The sequence below is a fragment of the Haemaphysalis longicornis genome, unplaced genomic scaffold (genome assembly GCF_048455015.1).
Source record: "Haemaphysalis longicornis isolate Haplotype H1 unplaced genomic scaffold, Haemaphysalis longicornis Haplotype H1 scaffold_2, whole genome shotgun sequence".
Lineage (NCBI taxonomy): Eukaryota > Metazoa > Arthropoda > Arachnida > Ixodida > Ixodidae > Haemaphysalis > Haemaphysalis longicornis.
This window is the reverse complement of record NW_027526295.1, coordinates 195,631,652-195,652,682: the sequence shown is the minus strand read 5'-3', so window position 1 is coordinate 195,652,682 and position 21,031 is coordinate 195,631,652. Positions and strand designations below refer to the sequence as shown.

Sequence of the window (21,031 nt, the reverse complement as noted above, 5' to 3'; positions counted from 1 at the left end):
ATGCAGCACCCCTGCTTCCTACTAACTGAGAGGAAAGTGCACATTGGAGCGGCCCCTAGGGGTCACAGACTGAACTTAATACTGTATTTACTCGTGTGATGAACCCACTCGCGTAATAAAACCTCCCCCCACTTTTATTGTTGAGAATTCACTTTTTTGTCACTTTGAATAAAAAATGCAGCGGGAATATGTTTTTATCTCAGCATGGTTGCCCATGCCATAGGCGATCACAGTAATTTGATATCGTGCTACACTACGCGCAGAAATGCTAAAAACGCATTCCAACAAAAAAGAAATCTCAACAGTAGCCGGAGACGTGAGCGCGAACGCCATGGCATGCAATTTAAAAATTGCGCGCTTGTGGTGCGCCACCTGTTTAATGCGAAACAAACCTTGCGCCATAAAAACGTTGCAGCATACGAACAAAGCACTAAACGTACTCCGCACTCCTCGGCTCCTGTTCCGCGACTTCGCCATTACGCTCTGTGGTTTTGCTCAGCTGTGTTCAGACCTTTTTTTGTGCTCTTGATGTGCACCGTATGATGGGCCACTGCATGGGCTACAGAGCTGATTTTGAACTGAAAGTGGTGGAGCAAGCGTTGATGCACATGAAAACTGCGCAGCTGGTCGGCACTTCAGTGTTGACCCAGTGCGTGTACGCCACGGGCGAAAACGAGGGGTTTTTGGGCGGTGAACAGGGATCAGCGCTTGTTTCGTCAGCCCAAAGACGGGAAGTATCCCGGTGTCGGAAAAGAAATTTGGAGTGCCTTGACGGCATGGAAGAGAGTGCGCTGTGGACCGACAACAAATGTGACGCCGCAAGCGACTTCAGTGAGGAGGACAGCTCCATGGCGAGTAGGGGGCCACTGGCATGTTCAGAATAAAAAATAAATTACATTACATACCATATTTACTCGCATAATCCTCGCACTTTTTTTTCGGAAAAGTCAATGCGAAGTTAGGGGTGCGAGAATTATGCGGGGAAAAAAAATACGGTGCACAGTGTTGCCAATTTGCCTTCTGCCAATCCCGCTAAATGTAGCGGTCGTTTTTTGTATACGTAAGCTCAGTGTTGCCTACAGCAGCTATTTCTTTTTATTTTATAATTTACAACGTAAACAGTATCCCGTCGATCAGCGATCATGAAATTGCCGCATTTGCTTTCTGGCGCGCGCCCTATCTTGTTGTCGTCATGTGCGTGCCCTACTTGTGAAGCTCGACAGTAACGCACGTTGAAGTCGGTGACGCCGAAGTGCCTGCCTGCGGCGCGGTTGCCGTGTTCGATTGCGTACTCTATCGCTTTCAATTTGAAAGCGGCAGTGTAGCTGGCGTTCTTCCCCACGGTGAAGCGGCACCAAGCACAAAACAGAGATCAAAAAGTTCTCAAAATGGCAGCGAGCTATCCACCACTGACGCGAGTGACTCACTGGCTGCTGCCGCTCAACGACAGGACCACGACGGCGACACGACGACACGACAGCAGGCTGCGCGAACATCGTCTAGTTGCGCGCACGCGAAACCGGCTCAAGGACAGTGTCAAAACATTCTTTCCGATGCGTAATTTTTTATTCCGTGTGTGTGAGTAGCGTGTTAGGGCGCCTGTTAGGGAGTAGCCATGCAGGTTGTTAGGGCGCCTGGATGGCCTTGGATACACAGCGCTCTCCGCTGAACCTAGAGGCGGCGGGGGAGGGCGCGCGTTGGAGAGCGCGTGCACCATGCGGGTTTCACGAGCAGGCAACTTTCGCCGCTGCAAAGTTGGGGGTGCGAGGATTATGCGAGGAACCAAAAAATCCAGGTTTTGGTGGCTCACATTAGGGGTGCGAGGATTACGCGAGTGCGAGGATTACGCGAGTAAATACGGTAATCACCCAGGTGTTTTTACGAAAATGGTAAGGCTCTGACAGCGATTCTCTTAGCGACTTTATTGTATAAAATGCCAACTTTTAAAATCTGTTCCAATTTTTTCTCGCATAATGAACCCTCCCCCCAAATTCATGCTGAATTTTCCAGGAAAAAAGTGGGTTCATTACGCGAGTGAATACGGTAACACAATTTGAATAAAGTTTGCTTTTCAAATTCATCATCATCATCGTCACCACCAGCAGCAGCAGCCTGGCTGTGTCCGCTGCAGGATGAAGGCCTGATCTCCAGCCACATCTATCGAATGCTCGCTGATTCCAGCCTTTCACCCCAAATTTTGGTACTTCATTTCTCCATCGAGTCCTTGGCCGACCTCTATTGAGTTTGCGGTCCACTGGCAGCCACTTTGCTAAGTGGATGGTCCGCCTGTTGTCCCTCATGAGTATGATGTTACCTGCCCATGCCCATTTTTTTCGCTTAATTTGAGATAAAATGTCTTCCACAGGAGTCTGTTCTCTAATCCCCACAGCTGTGTTCTTATCAAATTAGGAAACATAAAATTAGGTAATGTTTACTAATGTTTCCATGTTTCTGCCTTTATGTATACAGTAGCAGCCACAAGCACTTGCGTACTTCAACTTTCCATCGACAGATGGCAGGGCAATCCACCTGCCCCATGCTTGCCCCTGTTTTCCTACCGGACAGGGGGCCTACCACAGACCGCTTTTTGATACATGGGGCTTATGGGGAGTTTCGTAACTGGTGAATGCCGAGTAACTGATTCTGATAGGTTCCTGTGCTTCTTCTTACCATACAGTCTGAAGCTGAACAGGTCAGATAATAAGACAGACGCAAGCAAGTCTGCAAGTTGGCTGCATAAGCTTGCCTCCTCCCTATTCACGAGTGGCGTCCAAGAGGAGCAGACAAGAAGGGAAGAGGGGAGACGGGGCCTTGTCACAGCTTGTGCCTAGGTTATGCTACCAGCACCCCATGTTCAAATACCGTTGGCAACTTCGCATCAGTATGGTAGCAAGCTGCTCACAAAAAAAAAAAAAAAAAAAAAAAAAAAGAAGGAGCCGAGACAACGGGGTGCAAAAACAGCAGCATATTTGAGCGGGCCCCGAACACGGCGGAAGTTTTAGAGGTGAGTAGCAACAGCAAATTTGTAACCCTGCACTAGAAGTCGCGCCATGTAGTGCAGACATAGACAGATGCTTGCTCCATAAGTGAAAAGGCACAAGTTAAGAGGTAGCTAGTCTAGTCCATTATTTTTGTATGGTACTACAGTGCAGCTACAGTGTCGATCATTTATAACGTAACTACTTGTGGTGCAGGACTGGATATATGACACAGGTTTTCCTGGCCACCAGTAAGTCTCCCACAGAACTCAATGCACAAGCGTACCGCTCATAACGTGGTTGCCCGAAGCACCATTCCCTTTTATGGTGCATTTTTTCGGCAGGTCCACTGATCGAGTGGTGCAGCTGGGGCATTGTTTTAGTGCCGCAAAAAAGAAAGAAGATGGACTCAGCCATCCGAAACAGCCTGCGCTCCCTTCTGCCCTTAAACTTAGACACAGGAAATTTTAAAAAAATAGGCGCTTTTTAGTTTGCGTCTTCCATTTGCTCTCGCCTGATTATCTACAACTGCCCTTGCTCTCGGCACACCTCTGAAGTTAGAGAGCCCCCCTCCCCTTCCCCAGGTGCAGTAAGGTGTTGCGATTGGAACCTTGTTCAGATAAGCAACCACACTTTTCTGTTTCGAACATCCGGAGATGGCGAGTGCAACTGTGACGCCGGGGGCTTCCACTACTTGTACCTTGTGCAGCCATCCTAAACAGCGCTTAACAACACAACGACGAGGAAGAGGGGACACAAGACGGCGCTGTCCCCTCTTCCTCGTCATTGTGTTGTTAACCACGGTTTAGGATGGACGGATACCAACTAGCCCAGCTGTCACTTCGACTTGTGCAGCCGCCTTTGGCATTGCGAACACAAGGTGTGGATTAAAAAAATATATATATATATATATATATATCCAGCTAGCGTTCTCATCAGGTTGTCTCGCCAGCATAAGCCAGGCTGCTTCCCTCTCTGTGGAATCCGTTCTTCTAGACCCTAAGAAACGCAGACTTCTCAAAACATAAGCACAAGATATACAAGTTAAAGCCGTGCTTGTGGTTTATATAACCGTGCATTGACGTCTGATGCAGAAAAAAAAAAAAAAAAAGACGAAATAAAGATCGTACCACTGTTTTTAAGTGGCGTTCATATGAGTTATGATCAACAAAGAATGATTGAAAGGTAGCTTGCAATATGGTTGGATTCACGCATGTGTTGTTTATAGTGCAGTACAGTGCGGATTTTCGCGGCACCCATGACGTACATTATGAGCGGTCTACACTGTATCAGCATTCTTGGGATAATCCTCCCAATTTTATCAGTACCTAAAACCTAGTCACTTTCCTGTGGCAAGGCATCAAATTGATCTTCAAGATGGAGGAAGTGGAGGGAGGGGGAACAGTCCACCGACCAAATCTATCACGGAATTGAAAGAATGCAAATAGCACCGTATCGTCAGTAACCGGGATGGAACCAGCTTGAATTTGTTCTCTTTCAACTGCCTATGGATAAATACATGCACAACAAGGTGAAGCACAGTTCAGGGATCGAGGGAGAGAAGAGGGGAAGAGGCACAGTTGGAAACCACCTGTGCCTGAAAGGGGCGGTACCCACCGGCTGGTTCGCCTTGCGACAGAGCACGCCCAGTGTGAAGACTCCCAGCAATGGTCCGCCCACCACGCCGAAGATCATGAACGACGCCTGCAGCACTCCGCCCAGCTGCTCCACCGCTCCCGTGAGCAGAACACACAGGATGCCAAAGGAGAAGGCTGCACCGCCAGAGTCACAGGGTGAATGATCTTCCCAGCATCACTGCCAGCCTAACTGATCATGATGCTTTCCACGAACAGCTATTGCAGCCTCTGTCATGATAGCACTGTATAGGCACTGATAGCACTGTATGAGGCACTTAAAATTTGCTTTAACTGTTCAATCAACCATGCAAGCGTCAAGACTATTCGTACTGGCAAGCGTGGAGGGAAAAAACAGGGGAGGGGGTAGGGTGCGACGTATTGAATATGTATGTGTGTATGCATGTATGTGTGCATGTGTTGTATTTGCCCAAGAGTGTACCTTAGGCCAAAGAGTGCATCAGTCTGTCGACGTGCCCTACTGCTTACCAACTGCAGCGCACTGTTGTTCTTCACGTTCATTTGTTTGAGCTCTCATTAATTCGAACCGAGATGGCTTCCCCTTGAGGTTCAAATTACCGAGCTTTTACGATATGGCAGGAATGGAGGCTAAAAGTGTGTCAGCCTAAAGGTATGCCTACCGAGAATCTTGAGAATGAGCGACGCGTGCTTGTCGTACGTCTTCTGGGAAATGCAAAAGGGCCGCACAAAGTCCTCCAGCAGCACGGCAGCCAGGGAGTTGACGGCTGAGGAGACCGTGCTGAGAGCCCCACTGAAGATACCGGCCACAAACAGCCCGGGAAGGCCTTGGACGCCACCCAGGTAGAGCATCACAAAGTAAGGGAGCACCTGGAGGCAACACAGAAGGACAAGCGCTGAGTTCCTTTCTTTGAATTTTTTTAGAGCGGTGAAGCACAGAGTGAAGGAGATACTATGGAAAAGTATGTTTATCGGTCTAACAAAACGAGAAGCAATATCAGCATACGTCATTCTCACTCCGTTAGCATGTGCAAGAAGTATCCTAAAAATGTGCAATGCAAACATGCCCACCTCTATACTTGAGTTCATACAAAAGCTTTTCGAAATTGTGGCAGTCAATCAGGCAAATATGAAAATTAAGTATGGGAAAAGAATGTTTTATAACCAAAATACTGGGTGCTCGAGCAGGTAGCAAGCTATAAGCTTGCAGACTCATTTACCATTACTTCGAAGTAAGGGTGCACAAAACATTTGGATGCTTCGTGAAGAATTTTTGCTATTCGAAGAATCGACTCGAGCCGCACAGGACAGGAGCAGTTGGAGGACAATGGGAGAAACCGTCCTGCAGTGGACCTAATTAGGCTGCCAATGATGATGATGATAACTTGAGCTATATTTGAAGCTTTCGAATACTCAAACTTTTAAGCTTTTGCAGCTTTCGAAGCTTTGAAGCTTTCGAATACTCGAAATTATAAATAACTAGCGGTAGTACCCGGCGATGCCCGGGAGTGCCCAGACCGTCAGTCAGTCAGTCAGTCAGTCAGTCAGTCAGTCAGTCAGTCAGTCAGTCAGTCAGTCAGTCAGTCGGGCCCATGTCTTTATAGCCATACATTGCGATAGTATTCCGCGATGCTCGTGGTGCGCGTAAGGCACAGTAGCGTAGTGAGGCGGCCATGAGTGTCAATTGTAGGTGCGATAGAAAAGCATGGCTCTGCGTTGTTTGATTAAAATAATGTGGATTCCTAAAGGAGGCGTGTGGTTGCTGAAAGCTTAAAGAGATTGTGCGCGGCAATAAATAACATGGGTGCCTACGGTAGGCATGTGGTTGAAGAAATATTTAAGACATGGCGCGCGGGTTTCCAACGCGCGAAAATTCAACTGAATGCGACTTCCGGAACGGTAGTATATAAAAAAGACTGCTGGTCTGGTAATATGACTGTTAAGGCAGAACGCCCAATTTGGTTCTTGAGAAATGTATGCGCCGTGTTTGTAAGAGAAAGGGAAGCGTGTAAAAAACGCGTACATGCGCGTTAAAGCCACCTGCGTACAGGAGGCCAGAAAAGCTCTAAAACCAGAAGGGGACAGGAGCAGACAATGTACCAATGAGCCTTAGCGCTTCTTAGCGGTACACCTGTTCTCTTTTACATTTATGATTTATGACACCGGCTCCTACTGGAGGCGCGTAGTTGCCGAAGATGCCTACAGATGGCGAGCGCTATGCGAACGCGGGAAAACTCAAGTGGATTTTCCGTGCAAAGGCATGCAAATTGAAAAATCTCGCTGTCCTTCTTGTCCGCATGTTAGGGCAAAATCCTGAAATTGGTTTTTGGGCAATTAAATGGGCAGCATTTTCAAGAAAAAACGATCCATAATATCAACTGGCTGCATAGTTATTTGCGAATATGTAACAACACATTCCTTTCCAGAAATCCCGCTTGCCGCTATTGGGAGGGTGTCATTGAAAAATGGTGTAGAACAATGCTTAGATACCTAAGTAAGTTGCCTATCTCAACCAGAACCAGTTCCATATCTCCAATGGCGGGCGGTAAAAAAATTATTATCTGAAAAACTATTTTACCACTTTTCACTCTCCCCATGGTGTAATTTTTAAAATTTTCAGCAATACTGACCTCCAACACCGTAATCAGAATGAGCCCTTGAAATCTGTAGCTGTTTGACAGAGAAGTTTGGCTAGACGTGTACATAACCTGTTAGCCCTTTTTGGTTCGTCAGCCGTGTTATTTGTAAAAACCAATTTGGCCCATTAAGCGGCGTCGCAGAGCGAAACCCTTATAACTGGTTCTGTGCATTTGTATGAGCAACATATGCTAGCAAAAAACAATTGGATAATTGAATCGGCGAAAGATTTATTTGAGAATCTTTAGGAACACCATTTTATTTCCGGAATGCGAAATCACCTCGCTAGTGTAGGTTAGGGCGAAATCCAAAAACTACTTCTTAGGTATTCTTGAGGGCTACATATAGAAGCAAAAAGCGCTTCGATATGTGAACGGATAACGGAGAAAATCACGAATTCGCGAAACCGCAGTTTCGCCCTTTTCCGCGCTTAGGAGTGCAATTTCTGGAAAACCTGCCTTAGTGAGCACCTACTCACTGACGCGAACAAACTCTCAAACGTTGAAGTCTCTAGACCTAACAGTTTTGGCTGGGCGTTGATGAGTCAGTCAGTCAGTCAGTCGGGCACTTCTCTTTATGGGTAGAGATAGAGCACTTAAAGTTGGCTCTGTTGCACAGCTTGCAAACTCCTGAGCTTCACTGCTGAGCCCACTCCTTAAGGATGGCTTTTTAGCACGATGCTGAAGCTGTGCAAAAAAGGTAGTGTGCAAGCCTCGCAGGAAAAAAGTGTCTGTTGGATGAAGTGGAGCACTTCCACGACCGGCTTCATAGATAGCAACCTGCCCAAGCAGCCGGCGACAATGGGAGCCAGCATGCCAAAAATTGTCAGGTAGGGATGGCGCACTCCATCAGGTGGGGTAAAGTTTAATCCCCAAACACGCCAGCTTCGCTGCGCTTGCAGTGGGCCTGCGACTGCTCCCATAGAAAGTAGCGGTTGTTCCAATAAATGCCGATTGTACCGATCACTACCTATAATACCAGCCAGCAACAAGAACTCACGGTTAAGCCTAGAACAGTTTCTTGGCCATGCAAACGTCAACGTACACAAGGAAACCCCATTGCTAGCATACCCAACTGCTAGACTAACATTTTTTATTTTTGAGCATTTTCATCTATTCAAATGTGCGGAAACTTTGCTGACTTCCACTTTACATGTAAGAACTTTCTTTTGAGGTGGAGCTCATTTTTCACGCACAAAAGTTCACAGGGAGGGTTCGAAATAATACAAACACCCCAACAGGGCCATTCTGTGCGTGGAAGCACCGCAATTCCTGCGGAGAAGCAATGTTTTTCGGGGAAGGCAGCCTAAATTGATGGCAACCTTTTCAGCGGCTGCGGCATCTTCACCATAATTAGAGCGCCATGCTTGTAGGAGCTCCGTCGGCGTGGCTTGCAAGGCCAACAAAAATCAAAAATCGCAATATTGGGTGGGGCAGCCATCCCCGCTCACTGCATGTTTATGGTGAAAATGACAGTTATCTTCCGAGATGTTTTTTTGAGCCACTGCCCCCGCACCAAAGCGATCGGAACCTGGTGAAAAGAAATTGCCTTTACTGTGCACCTTCTGGGCTTGCTCAGCTGTATGCAACAAATACCATTCCATACAATACGTTCACTTAAAATACGATGCAAAAATATTGCAGTATTTTTCCGCATATTCTTTTGTAAAAGCATTGTTTTTGGCTACGTTTGTCGCCAAGCCTCCTAAATCAACTTTAACCTACAAGCTCGGCATCAGACTCACTGCAGCTACTTTTTCAAGGATCACTATCAACGCTGCCGCCACACTGACTGCACATAAGCTGAAGGCCAACCAAGACTGCATGGGAGATTTCTGGCACATTCTCGCTTTTGTTGTGCTCGTGTTACGCGTTGTAAGCCAATGGGAATGGCCCGCACGCCGAATGTTTCTTCTCGTTTTTATTTTTGCTTTGGATGCACTATATGAAACGGTGCACGCAAAGGGCTTCTTCCTGTTAATTTTTTTTGTTGAATATTTGCTGTTGAAATGCGCGGAATATGCATTTTTTTTTTGTGGAGGGGGGGGGGGGGGGGGGGATTATTCTTTCTGATGTACGCGCGCTATCAACGCGTGGAACGCCATGGAACGCGGTAGCAAAGGGACCAGTAGCTGTAAACAGTTTTTTGCGGACGAGATTCGGGTGGGTACGCGTTTGGTGTATGCTGGTTGGGTGCATACTTTCGCCAGCCTGTACAAGTAACAACTTCGCGTCTAGCAACGCTTATTTGGGCAGACTGCCGAGCCCACAGAAAGTGTGCACTTCACCCAACGGTGAATCGGCAAAGAGTGAGCATAACAGACCCAGAGCAAGACAAAATAGCAATGGCAGCAGGCCGAGGAAACGCATATGCAGTGGGGAAACGGGGATTAAATGCAGCCCCGGCTGATGTAGTGGCACCGGTAAGAACTAAAAAAAGTTAAAGCCATTTCACTCTATGTGAAAGCTGTCGGAAGTGCAGAGCAGTGATTCGCTATAATGGGCTGTACCGCCGTTATCCACTCACTGCTATCACCCAATGCAAATCAAATTTCTCACCTTCACAGTGATCGCGCACTCCCTGCCTGAAACTGCACTAGCGGGAGTTCCGTTCTTTTTGTGCTCACTTTTCCTCCCGCACATGCCGACATTGCACTGCCACTTTTTTTCGCTTACTATAGTAAAAACCAACCCAATGAGCATTCCTAACTATATGAACGCGGGTGCTGCAGGTAATTACAAATATTTTGCCTCAAATGTACCTACAGTTTTTTTTGCGCTAAACAATGGGAAGATGAACGACAAGCACCAGCAGTTAATGAGTTTTGAACGCTTACGACTATATAAACCGCTAGGCTTTCGAAGCTTCTGGGTTATGCCGCAATGCTGGAACGCCGTGTGGCTCTACTTGGGTCCAGCGGGCGAGCTGCGACAAGGCGAGCCCAAGTGCTTTGCACTTATAAGCCACACAAGCAATAACAAATTTGGCCTGCGGAATGGCGCACATGGGCAGATCACTATCTATGAAGCCGATCGTGAGCACTACTAGTCGTCAAATTTAAGGCCAATTGGGCCTAAAAGAAATTTCTTGTCAATAAGCAGCATGAATGAGAAATCAAGAGTTATTACTTGTTGGAAATGCTCAGAGTAAGGTACTGGTCATACCAGCAACTAGCATGGCTAGCAAAGGCCTCCTTTCAGTGACTGGAGGAAACAGCCACATTTACATCATGCATTCCCAGCATGTCAAGGAAAACGTATTTTTACACGGCAAGGAAGCCAAGTCCTTGTTCCACAGCTTTTTCCATCGCCTTAACTTTAATTTTAATTAGTTTTCGTACCATTTTTATGAAGCATTAGTACATTAACACTCAGTGCATTAAACCCTGACTGCCTAGGCTATCCCTCTTTTTTTTTCTAGCAACGCTTTAGACATGCTACGCACTGAAGCAAAGGTATTCATAATCGAAAATATTCAATCGATTTGCAATCAGTTTTTACGTTTCATATTTGATTCGCAGCCCCTAATTTGATATTAGCACAGCTCTACCTCAAATCCCTAAAAGCAACCAATAGAAATTATTTGGCATATAAGACAGAAGTGAAGGGTCCAGTTAGTCACAAATGGCTAGGCGCACTTGAATGTTGAATGATGCGAAGTATTAAAAAGACAGAATCAACACCACAAGTATTATTCACCAAGCACTCAGCACATGGTGTGAGCAGGCCTATTAGCATACCTGGTCTGTCTTGGTAATCTTGCCAGTCACCAAGGGGTCACAGTGCCTGAAGTTTGCGTACATCACAATGCCCGCAAAGCTGGTGATTAGGCTTAGTGCCGACACTATGGGCCAGTTGAGAAACAGGGCACTGCAGCGGTAAGTCAGAAATGAAAAAAAAAAAAAAAACACAATAATTTTTTTAGAGTTGAAGAGTTCTATAAAGCCACAGCCAAAATGTTGTGCTAACAACAACCAATGCCACGAATCGTTTGCAAAGTTCGATTATGCTAGTATATACGTTTTAACGCAGTGTCCAAATTTGTTACACAGAAATTTTAAGACCCATTCAAAGTTCTAAATAAGATTAGTATATGCAAGAAAAAAAATGTGATAACAGTGCACGACTGTTACAACCATGGTTGCAAGTGGAGCTTGAGTTCCCAAGCTTCACACTTGACGCATAGTTGGGTGAAAATAATACACATGCAATTACAAATGTATGCACAAACAAAAAACTAAATGCAAAATGAAAGTACTAAGGGCGAAAATAAGATGGTACCAATTATTTCTTCAACAATTGCAACAATAATTACGACAATCCTTTTTGCAGTACTACTTTCGTCCGAGATGAAGAAAACACTGTTGCAGAGAGCGTTGTACAAATTGGTTTGGCCATAACTTGTTGTAAGCAAACTAAGTTTAAAAAACGATTTCTTCCATAGTTGAGCAGGACAAAAGAGCAGCAAAATAAGTTACACCCCTGTCACACGGGCACTTTCAATAGCGATTGAGTCTATCCGGACCGAGCTTAATCCGGATCGGGCGCTGCTACACGGCAGTTTCAATCGCGATCGAGCCCAATCCCGCTCGAACGCAATCCTGGTTTCTCAAGCGTGATCCTGGTTTCTCAAGCGTGATCGGACGAAAGCGGCGATACTCTCGTCCCCGCTGACTAATGACACAGAAGTTGATAACTTCAAGTAACACCAGAAATTGTATCAAATAACTTGACCCAAATAAGCGTGCGGTAACATTTATATAGTTACGTATACCTACAACTGCGCAAAGTTACCAAACGCAGGCCGCGAAGTACATTTTTAGTTCCATCTGGCATACGCAAGTGCAAACGGTGCAACTTCTCGGTCGGGATTGAAACGTGCTGTGTTGCAGCGGCAGTACACCGAGCACACTCGAAAAGTCCATTGCGCTTCACTTCAACCTGGATTGAAGGTGCCTGTGTGACAGGGGTATAAGGTAGAGCTTTGAAAATGTCGCGTTCCCTGCTCAACTCGGCCTGGCAAACTATCCTTTGCAACCGGAAGAATGGGGAGGTCAAACGTTGCCTCACGTCTGTGCCTTTTCCAGGGTGTTGACCGTCATAAGCCTCTGGACTTGAGCCTGGTTGACCCCGTAGAGGGAGACGTACACAAAGATGCCCCCGACGGCCAGTGTCCACACAGTGTGCCGCACCGTCGGATCTGGATCGAAACTGGAACCAGCCCGACGCACACAGCTTGAATACACTGGTGAACTTCAAACAGTACTGTCTCATATCGAACTACTCAATTAAAGCTGGTGGCCTCCAACGAAATTAAAGTGATTTTTGTGTTCCATGTTGGTACTGAGACAAATAACCATGTACGTAAATGGGGTTCCCACTTGGAGCCCACCTCTGTTTTCTAGATCAGCCCACGATTATTTATGCCAGAAAATTGTTGTGGTTCCCTTCAGCACCCACGACCACTCTAGTCTTTGGAGAATTCCCTCATTAAGGGGGGGAATACTGGTCTTGAGGAGCAAAAATTTGCCAAAAAATCAATTTTCTGTATTAATTTTATTTGCAGTCTACAGGTCCCAATGAATGTACCTGCAAAATACCGTAGCTGTATCATAAGTATTCACAAAGCTGTCTCCCTTTGTAGTCGCCTAAATGACCATTTTTGCCTATGTTTCCAAACTTCGGGCGCTGTTTTCACCGAACCAATTTTTTTCCCACAAGGTCAGCTGTCGAGCACAATATCTTGAAATGTGCTGGTTTGATCTGTATCATTTTTGCTGCATTCGAAAGCTTATGAACTGAACAGTGCCATAAAACATCAAAGGTACAAAATTTCTTTGTGCTGGCACAAGGTTTTATGCCGTTAGTTTTACAAGAACACTGGCATTTGATGCCCTGACACTTATGAAGTTTACAACAATTGCAGAAACAATGCTTAAATTGCTGCTGTGGTATAGCTGCACTCCCTGGTCCTCCTAGGGCACGAAGGGATAAAAGCTATTGGAGTATTTCATAGGTAGATAACGAAAAAATTGCCTGAAACGGGGTGGCGTAACATGTTGCACAACTCTACCCCTGTACCCTATAGACGAAAGCTGACTGCATATTCGTGCTCAGGATGTTAAAATACACACCATGTGTGAATCTCATGCACATAGGTTAAAAAATAACAAAAATGTCCTCAAGACTAGTGTCCCCCCTTATTAAAGGGACACTGAATGAAAATAGCAAGTTGGGCTCGTACCAAAGTTTAACTGCCCTGAAGCCCTCTCAGCGTTTATCTGGTGGCGAAAGATTCTTTAATTGCAGAGACATTACCAGTTGAGAAATGCATTTCATCCCTCGCGCCATTTCATGATGTTTCACATGAAAAACAGAGACTGGAAGCATATGAGACAACGGTATGGTCTAGCAGGAAAAACTAAAACTTACCGAGTGAACTATCGCAGCCACCGGAGCCACTGGTAACACATTCGGCGCATACGACAAAACAACTTGCCTGCCCTACACTTCCATTACCTGCCACTCTCTGTGTGTCAATCTTGGTGCCGCACGGGACGTGAGATGGTGGTTAAACCTGAATGTGCCACATGGCCTTTTACTTTACCTACAACATCTCAAGCAGACAGCGCAACTGCAGCGAGAACCACGACAGGGGCGCCCTTTCGATTTGCATTCTCGTTATGGATAGTCGGATTTTAGCCACTTCGATACACTTCGCCTAACACGGCACCATCTGTTAGTTTAATTTTTAACAGCGTGCAGTGCTAAATTTTTGCAGCCCGCTACGTCGGCACCGCGACATGAGTTTTAGTCATTTTCCGTCGCAATATGGTAAAACCTCCTGCGTCATCTCTTGAATGTTTTGCAAAGCGGGTTGCCTATTAGCCCATCTGCCAGAAGTGCGCCTAGAGCTTTGACGAGTGCCTAAACCACTACTAACAAATGCCTTGGAGCCAGTATGCAATAAAAAACATGCATAACATGACACAAATAGTATCATATTACCCAAGTATGCACCGTAGTGGAAGCATAACAGCCCACGACGCCCTGAATCAAAAGACCCGGTTTGACACACAAATTTTGTTCGACTTCTGGACAATTCCGGAATGATTTTGAACAAACACATCATCACGGCATGAGATTTGAGGTCGAAGCGCTAAATTAACAGGCGATCTATTGCCACCTGTTCGTCGTAAGGGTAGCTCTCACTTGTTGTGATTGACAGGGCCAAACGACAAGTAACTTGACTCTGGCGCAAGCCGAGAAGGTTTTTAAAAAAATCGTGCACACTCTACATACCCGGTGCACGGTTGAATTGTCGCTAGTGATAATTCCAACATAGTAAGCACAGTCTGCACGCAGGTGCACGCGGTTGAATTTCATCGCGAAGCGAACGTGCCCAAGACATACACGCAGCTTCGGCTGCCGGCCCGAGCGCAAAACTTCGTTCGGGTAGACAGAACTACGTGAGGGAGCACAGAACTTGCTCTATCAAATGCAAGTTACTGTCCACACAAGAGCTGAATCATGGAAGGCCGACTCGCTACTTGCCGCCATGATGTAAACAAGAAGATAAGAGACATGACTACGCCGAACCTGCAATAACCATCGTTATAGAAAGAGGATGAATTGGGTGGCTCACTTTAAAAACTCTATCCGGCCTCCCGCCTGGGCCTCACTCCAGACGTTGTAGACGCCGCCCATACGGTACGTGCCCACACCGACCACCGCAAACATGGCCAGGAACATGAGTATCGACTGGAACAAGTCTGTCCACAGGACAGCCTTCATGCCTCCCTGAAAAGTAAGGTAAACAATCAGGCTGAGAGAAGAAAGAGGAACAATTGTTCAGCTTCATCCGAAATGAAGCACAAAGCCAGCATCTGGAACCAGGCAGCTGAACGCTTTAGCTTGGCAGCCCACTGCCCCACAGCACCATCCTATTTAAAGGGACACTGAAGCCAAATACAAGTTGCTCTAGATCGATACATTCGCATCAACAAGAACACGAACAAACCACACTTAGGCGTAGTTTTTAAAAAAAATAAGGTAGAAAATATCGAAAACGTGATGACAGGTGCCACCGCCGCTGGCTATACTGCGCAACTTGCACTGGAAGTGGTTAAGACGCCTTGTGTGTGCAACGTATTTCCTGGCTGCCAATAGATGGCACTACTAGTCCATGCTTGGGGCGGAGGCACCGCTTTTCGAGGAAGTGCGCAAACTTCGCACAAGCAGTTGGTTTGACACCAACATACGTAAGGCATCAAAAGGACAATATGTTTTTCTTTAGAAGAACTGCCAGCTGGGCTTGTTGGTAAATGTTCAAAGCGCTAGTAGCGCTTTGTCCCGTGTACCTGCTTGTCCTCGTCGTCGTAGCGCTTTTCCCACCATGTTTTTCTTTAATAAAGCTACAATACTGATCACGGGTCCCATGAAGGAACGTTTTGCTTAGTGGCCACGAGCAGCAAAGGATGTAGGAGTTTGGGAAAGCACGACTGCTGTGACCGAAACTGACGAAACTGTGCAGTACGTGGTAATGCTGTATTCAGTTCATAACAAAGTTGCGGTCACTGACCAAGTCAACTGAAAAATGTTGACATTTCGGATCCCATATGGACAGTTTCCATATGGGATCCAAAGCGTCAACTTTTTTCAATTGACTTAATCAGTGACCGCACCTCCGTTATGAACTCACCACCTGGCCAGACGGACTTCCGTAAACCCCGAACTACGTACACTATCAGTGCTGTTTTCAGTTGCTTCTATACCACTATACATTCCCGCTACCTCGCTTGTTCTCGATTTATCGTGATGCAAACAGCGACTACAGTCGCGGTGTTTGCATCACGTTTGATCGGCATTTGATGAGCGATTCCTCAGCAACTAAGGCATTTTTCGGCACCAAATCAACGCTAAAATGGCTATGGGACAGTCAGACTCGTTTGAAACCAACTCACTGGTTGTCTTCAGTGTCCCTTTAGGTTCATTGCAGGGTGAAAGCCTCTGTCATGCACTACCAAACTCTCCAGCATTGCGCTGCCCAAGTCTATTCTTTGCCACAATATTTGTTTATCTCGTCCCTCCACCGAGTTCACAGTCTTCTTCCCCTACTTCCAGTCCCGCCTCTCAGGAGCAATTCTGTTACCCTGATAGCCCACCGGCTGTCCATGCCCATGTGCAGCCCCACTCCACTCTTTTCTGTTATTTTGAGCTAGAATGTCTTTCACCCCAATTTGCCCCCATACATGAATGCAAATTCGACCTCCTTTTCATCCAAAGGCAACATTAGACCTATTATCATTAGTGTTACAAAAATCAACATTATATCCGAATAACGTGATGCAAACAAGAAAATGCGGATATTCTAACTGTTCCTAAAGAAACAGCTGGGTGTTTATATGGTTCATAAATCAGCACTAATACTAACCATTCACCGCTGAGTTTAAGCACGGAAAAAGTATGTGCTCCGTTAACACTTTTGGGGACGAACGTAAAAGTAACTTGAGAGTTAGGGGTTGCTGAAGCTTTTCTCAGAGCACCTAGATGAGGAAATCAACTGCTACTATAGGTCCACGCAGATTGCTGCAAGGCCGTTTCACAACAAAAATTAGTTTACAAACCCTTCCTACATCCTCATACATGTTTGTATGGCAGGGCTGAAATCTAAACTTGAGCGAAACAACACGAAGCAAAATATGGTTTAAGATATGTGCAGCCTTCAATAGCAGCGAGCAACCACTGTTAATACATAACCACACCAAAAAAATTTCAAAAGCAATTTCAGTTTTTCTTTACGAAACATTTTTTGCATTGCACTTGAGCACCACCAAGACCTCTACATCCGTGGGCCTAGAAGGACAACATGTTCCAAAAATTATACCATATCCTAAATGCTAAAAGCAAGCTTTTCTTCTAAAATAAACATTCTCAACAAAAGTAAAACAATAAACATTAACTGTATTTTGTTGTTTAAAAATTGCTTAAACCATAGAAACAGGCTAGGTCAATATCGTGGGCTTATAACTTCGTAAACACTTTAATACAGGTTTTTTTCAATGCACTGTGAGCGTGACCAAGGGTGCAAGATACAGGAACAATGCAAAGGTCCCCCAGATAGATAAGGACGTGCCTCAAGCACTTACGTTAGGAACGTGCGCCAGTAAAAGCGGAAATATGTCTTGCATTAGATGCCTTTTATAGGGTACATACACACTGGACTTTCACAGAAAACGAAAGGCAATACGACAGATAGGTAGGTGATAAGCGGAAGCCACATTCAGATAATTCCATCTAGGCAAGATAAAAGAAGGCGCACTCACAATGGTGCAATAAAATGTGCAGACTAAGCCCACGGAGATAATGGAGAGCCACTTTGATATGCCAGTTACTGCACTCAGGGCCACGGCTGGGGCGTACAGCACAACTGCCATGTACAGCACCTGTAGATAAAGAAATCAAGTTTTGGTTGTTTTACACGTTAAAACTACACTTGGGCCATCAGTCATGCAGTAGCTGAGAGCTATGGATTAATACGGACCATGTAAGAATCATGTACATCGAAATGTCGACACACGGGCGCTTATTGTTTCTCCCCTCCATCAGAAAAACAACCACTGCGGCTGGGATTGAACTCATTTCCTAGTGCTCAGTAGCTGAACACCTTAGGAACAAGGTTTAGCACTACAACGCATCATTTAAATTTGAACAGGGCACTGACTTTTCAGTGTTGATGCCATAAAAAGTTATAGAATAACAACGGTTACGGTAGCTCCACCAACGGCAATAAATGAAGAAAGATTAGCTACTACTTTGGTCACTAACCATAAACCCTTTCGTGGTCGAGTTTTTTTCGCCAAATGCGACTCCTCAGGGTTGATTTTTTTTATTGCTGATTTAAATTCTTTCGAAGAATCTATTTTAGGAAAAAATTGTAATTTTTATAGGGTGACCATAAAGTGCCAAAAAATTGTTTGTGTTGTTACATACACGTGGTTTATTCACGAGTAACACAAGAAAAATTCTGAAAAAGTTTTGCGGGAGCAAGAAGGAGGAAGCACCAGGAGGACAAAAACGAAACTAGCCACTGCGCGCCTGCGCGTGACCAGATGTGCAAGCGATAGCCGGCGCACCGCTGTAGTAAAGCTTAAAGAAAGAAAAGAGCCTTCCTCGCAAGAAAGAAATTTCACGAATTTCCGCAGTGTGGCAGCACATGCCAAGTGAGAGAAATGATCGAAAAAAGCGCTCCTTTCAAACACACAAGCGATGACGCACATGTACATCATTGACCATTTTGAAGGTGTTTGCAAAGGACGTACATGTACAGCATTGACCCTGAAAGGGTTCAGAACAACTGCGCTAAAGAATTAGCTTTTGCAAACACAGCCCTTCTTTTTGCTGTAGAAACAAGCTGCCATCTGGTTAGGCTAACCTCCACATGTACACTGAGCTTTGTTGGCTGCTTTTAGCTATTTTCATTTACTGTCAACACAAAATATTTTTTTGAACCGTCGCAGCGCAGACAGAGATCCTACGGCTTGTGCAGCTTTTTTAACTGTTGTCTACATTGTAACTGCCAATCGTGGAAATTGCACCCTTCACAAACGAAAAAGGAAGCCGAATTTTTTATTTTCAGTAGCATTCTTTGGATCAATGAGAGTTTACAATGCCCAACATCTCACCCCAAACAAAAACTGACTTGTCCTGTCCCGTACATCTGCAAGAGGTGAGGAGAGTGCCTCCAGCAACAACCATCTAGCACAAGAGCATGATCCTCAGTATTGATGTCCACGGTATAACTCTACTATTTTCAATGAGCAATGTGGGACGGCCAACTTACCATTTGTATAATGAACGTCGCTGACATGGCTAACCGGGTCGCCCTTCCAAATCTCCTCTCCAGATACTGGCAAAGAGTGAAAGGAAAAACAACATGGTAACAGGAATTTACAAGGTACCATACACAATAAAGCTAAAGTTTTATTGTGTATGGTAGCGTTTTCAGTGCGATGGTACAGTTAAACGTGGATATAACAAAGTTGACAAAAATTTCCAATTTTTCGTTACATGCAGGTTTCGAGTTAAGGCTCGCGTGAATTAAGCAGAAACAAAACCAAAATGCTGGGCATCAGTGAAGGTAAACCCACCATTCAGGGATTTATTTCACAGTAAAAAACTGAGCGACTTCCACCTACGGACTTAGGCACTACACAGTGCTCTGAAGAGGCAAGGTCTCTAGCCCCTCTTATTCACAAATGTAACTAAAGCATTACTTTGGCCTTTTGACACTTTTTGGTGTCTTAACGAATTTCAAGAACCAAACTTGTGCTGAGAGGGAGCCTTTTCACAAACTTGACGTTCTTTCCCGCACTCGAAGTTGGTGACTGTACCGGCAGCGAAGTTCTTCTTTCACGCCGGACGAAACCACAGGTACCAGTGGAGACGCGCGACTACATGCCGACAGGCTGGCCTAGCACCTCAAAAGACTCGAACTGACACTGCACTCACATGTGGAAACGCACGATATTTTTTGCGGTGCGGGCAAAAATCACAACACTGGTGCATTTCTTTAGCCAATATTTCAGACAAAGTGCAAAAAACAGTGGCTCATCAGCATAGCCAATTCGTTACATCAAAGTTAACCGTCACAATGCCTTCATTGCATAGAGGTCGCTAACACATGGGTTTCGATGGGGCTGGAAATGGGGAATTGAGACACCTCGTTAAATCCAGGAATTCGTTACATCGAGGTCAGTTACATGCAGGTTTGGCTGTATTTCTATGGCAATGCGATTTTGTAGTGTCCAACGCTTGGTCTCTGTAAGCAGATACCGTACGCAATGATTCGTAATCTGGTCAGAGCAGCGAAGTTGGATCACAGCGGAGCAGGTGCAGTTTCTTCCCTCCATCTTTGTTCCACGAAGTGTCTCCCTTTCACACCAACTCGTCCCTTTCCCCAACATGCAGGCAGAGTGTGGAGGGAGAATTGGTGGGCAGGTGGCATCGCATTACTAAAACTAGAAAACGTTCGATGACCAGGTGTCCAGTGTGGTGTGCCGTGCTTGTGGCGAGGGTGACGAGTCCGCCGAACACTTGATTTTAAGCTGTGCACGTTTCGGACACTGTGACAATATCCGCGAAAATGGTCCGCTCCGACCCTGCAGGAAGCTCTCGGCTTCGGGGACGCTGACGGTGTGGTGGACGTGCGCGCTGTTGCGCGTACAAAGTGCCGCCTGGAACGCTGGTGTGCAACAGCAGCCCAGGGACGTTAATTGTACATTCTCAGAGTCTTCGTTATGTTATGCTGTTTTTTTTTTTCGTTTGTTTTGTTTGTTTCTCGTATGTGGCTGACTAGTGTTGTCAAGTGTTTCCTTTTGGTGTGCCATATGCTTGTGTCTCATTCGTGCCACGTTATTGTCGTTATGTTTCTCATGCATTTCTCTTTCTGTTTGCCCTGGCTAGTGTGTGTGCGGCACACCCACCCAATTCAAAGGGTAACGCCCAAATATCATCATCATCTGCAGCAGTCGTGGCCCACCACTAGCAGTAGGAATGCTGTCCCTAATTGAACTAATTCATTCATTAAAAAACGGGCCACCCCAAACGCAAGCTGATGTCCTTTGGCCGTTCTCTCACAACCCTGAAAAACTAGTTGTACTTTACAGGAACCCCAGACATCAGTGTTACCTCGTAGCGCGGAATCCGAACGGAGCAGTAAAATTGTTTCCACTTATCGGAAGTTTCATTTACTAGTGGTGCTACTTGCTGAAAGTGTTACATTTGGCTGCAGTATTATTTAAGC

General features: G+C 45.7%; 1 protein-coding gene across 2 annotated transcripts in view; it reads right to left on the bottom strand.

Moving 5' to 3' along the window:
• LOC144169747 (putative sodium-dependent multivitamin transporter) overlaps positions 1 to 21,031 on the bottom strand; it is a 38,138-nt gene that overhangs the window by 11,260 nt on the left and 5,847 nt on the right. For both annotated transcript variants that reach the window (XM_077699073.1, XM_077699074.1), the window contains exons 3-9: positions 19,070 to 19,135; positions 17,553 to 17,672; positions 14,873 to 15,027; positions 12,298 to 12,438; positions 10,968 to 11,097; positions 5,254 to 5,461; positions 4,596 to 4,750 (exon numbers count right to left, since the gene is read on the bottom strand). In XM_077699073.1, the coding sequence (XP_077555199.1) occupies positions 4,596 to 4,750; positions 5,254 to 5,461; positions 10,968 to 11,097; positions 12,298 to 12,438; positions 14,873 to 15,027; positions 17,553 to 17,672; positions 19,070 to 19,135 (975 nt within the window). The remainder of the gene's footprint in view (positions 1 to 4,595; positions 4,751 to 5,253; positions 5,462 to 10,967; positions 11,098 to 12,297; positions 12,439 to 14,872; positions 15,028 to 17,552; positions 17,673 to 19,069; positions 19,136 to 21,031) is intronic.